We start from the raw sequence: 2,455 nt of genomic DNA on the forward strand, positions 1-2,455 counted from the left end.
TGCAGTACTCCAGGTGAGGCCTCACCAGCGCAGAGTAGAGGGGCAGGATCACCTCCCTTGACCTGCTGGCCATGCTTTTTTTGATGCAGCCCAGGATACGGTTGGCTGCAAGGGCACACTGCTGGCTCATGTCCAGCTTCCTATCAACCATCATATAGAATCATAGAATCAAAGAATCACAAGGTTAGAAAGGACCTACAAGATGATCTAGTCCAACCATTCTCCTATCACCATTACTACCCACTAAGCTACTAAACAATATCTCGTAGCACCTCATACAGATGCCTCTTGAACACCATCAGGGACAGTGACTCCACCACCTCCCTGGGCAGGCTATTCCAGTGTTTGACCACTCTTTGAGAGAAAAACTTTTTCCTTATATCTAATCTAAATTTCCCCTGGCACAACTTGTGGCCATTTTCTCGGGTCCTATTTGTTGCCTGGGAGAAGCGGCTGATCCCCTCCTCATCACAACCTCCCTTCACGAAGTCGCAGAGTGCAATGAGGTCTCCCCTGAGCCTCCTCTTTTCCATACTAAACAATCCCAGATCCCTCAGCCGCTCCTCATAAGACTTGTGCTCTAGACCCCTCACCAGTTTCACTGCCCTTCTCTGGACACATTCCTGGGCCTTGATGTCTGTCTTGTAGTGAAGGGCCCAAAACTGAACACAGTATTCAAGATGTGGCCTCACCAGTGCTGAGTACAGGGGGATGATTACCTCCCTGCTCCTGCTGGCTACACTATTTCTAATGCAGGCCAGGATGGCATTGGCCCTCTTGGCCAATCACCCCCAGGTCTTTTTCAGCAGGGCTGCTCTCAATCCTTTCATCCCCCAGCTTGTACTGGTAATGGGAGTTGCCTCAACCCAGGTGCAAGACCTCGCATTTGGATTTGTTGAACCTCATGAGGTTCACCTGGGTCCACTGCTCAAGCCTGTCTAGGTCCCTCTGGATGGCATCCCATCCCCTCTAGTGTGTCTACTATATCAGTTTTATGGAACATTAGGTTGACAAATCCCTCAATTGGAATTTGAACCTTAAATACAAGACTAATGCCAAAGTAAAATAGAGGGTATATAGCCCAGAAAGCAGAGCGGTAAAGACAAAAATATTTAAAGTTTATTATATAGAACTCCCCTTACCCACGTAGTAGTTTTAGTATTATGATCGATGAAGAAGGGCCTGCCGTTGGGTGCTATCCGCATCTCCCAGCCAGGAGGAAGGAAGCTTTGTGCAACTTTGTTCTTTGGTTTAGGAGAGTTGTAGGGTGAGGGCTCTAGAGACTGTGGGTTGGAAAGTGTGTCCTTCATTGCTCTGCGCACCGGAGAGTCCTTCATACCCTGAGGAAATAGAAGATATAAAGATTTGACAAATACCACTTAATAAAAGAAACTGAATAAAACATGTTCCTAAAATAAATGTACACTCCTTATCAGTTTGAAATCATAGATTTTCAAGCATTTGTCCAGGGGAAAAGGTGAGAAAGGACATCATCCCTGATTGCATAGGAGGCCACATAAGTTATTTCTCTTATATGTTGCAGTAAACAACCTTCAACTGTATTCTGAATTATTTTTAAAGATACTTAAATTGAAATTAATTTTAAAGATACTTAAATATCCTTTTGAAAGACAAGGAACATAGAACTGAATCAATATCTTAAATCCAAGAATGAAAAATCACTTGCATGGATTATTTTAGAAGTTATCACTGTCAAATGTTTTAACTGAAAAAATATTTCTGATTTTATATAAGTGCAGCACTTGTAAGGAGTCACAACAAGCCACGTTTCAGATATGCGCAGATTAAGTCATAGCTGACCAAATCAAAATATAATATGTAAGACAGACTATTCATACACATAATTCAATCATCATCAAAGTTAAATAGCTCTGTTGTACAATATAAAGATCCAGGTGGAAAACTGCTAAAGAAAACAACAACATATTATGTCAAAATTAACAATAGAGAATAGAGGCTGTGTAGCATAATTAAAGAGGAAATAAAAAGTTATAAAGATAACAAAGAGAGAAGTCAGATATAAGTGGTCTATTGCTAACAGTGTTTCTCACCTCAAGTGGAGCAGATAAGGTTACTGTGGGTGAACTGAGGCTGCGAGGCCGTCTGATTTGAGGTTCACTTAAATGGTTGTTGCTGTTTGCTGCTGACCCAACCATGCCATCTTCTGCAAGCTATTTCAGATGCAAAACCAAGTTAGCCAGTCATCAGGAACAAAGTTCATCCAGAGTCAGGACATTTAAAAAAAGATGTCAATATTTAGTATTAATATTATGATATACTAAGTATACTATTTTAAAAATCATAGAATCAGAATGGTTTGGGTTGGAAGGGACATTTAAGATCATCTAGTTCCAATACCCCTGCTATAGGCAGGGACACCTCCCAGTAGACCAGGTTGCTCAAAGCCCCATCCAGCCTGGCCTTGAATGCTTCC

At 41.9% G+C, this 2,455-nt stretch overlaps 1 protein-coding gene across 1 annotated transcript; it reads right to left on the reverse strand.

Annotated features, from left to right (window-relative positions):
• Positions 1-1,142: 1,142 nt before the first annotated feature.
• LOC104916887 (E3 ubiquitin-protein ligase NEDD4-like) lies at positions 1,143-2,192 on the reverse strand (the record flags this gene model as incomplete). The annotated part of the gene is made up of 2 exons (XM_010727924.1): positions 1,143-1,340; positions 2,073-2,192. Coding segments are annotated over 2 exons (318 nt in total), but the record flags the coding sequence as incomplete, so codon positions are not given.
• Between the last annotated feature and the right edge of the window lie 263 nt (positions 2,193-2,455).

This window comes from Meleagris gallopavo, unplaced genomic scaffold (assembly GCF_000146605.3).
Source record: "Meleagris gallopavo isolate NT-WF06-2002-E0010 breed Aviagen turkey brand Nicholas breeding stock unplaced genomic scaffold, Turkey_5.1 ChrUn_random_7180001950462, whole genome shotgun sequence".
NCBI classification, from domain to species: domain Eukaryota; kingdom Metazoa; phylum Chordata; class Aves; order Galliformes; family Phasianidae; genus Meleagris; species Meleagris gallopavo.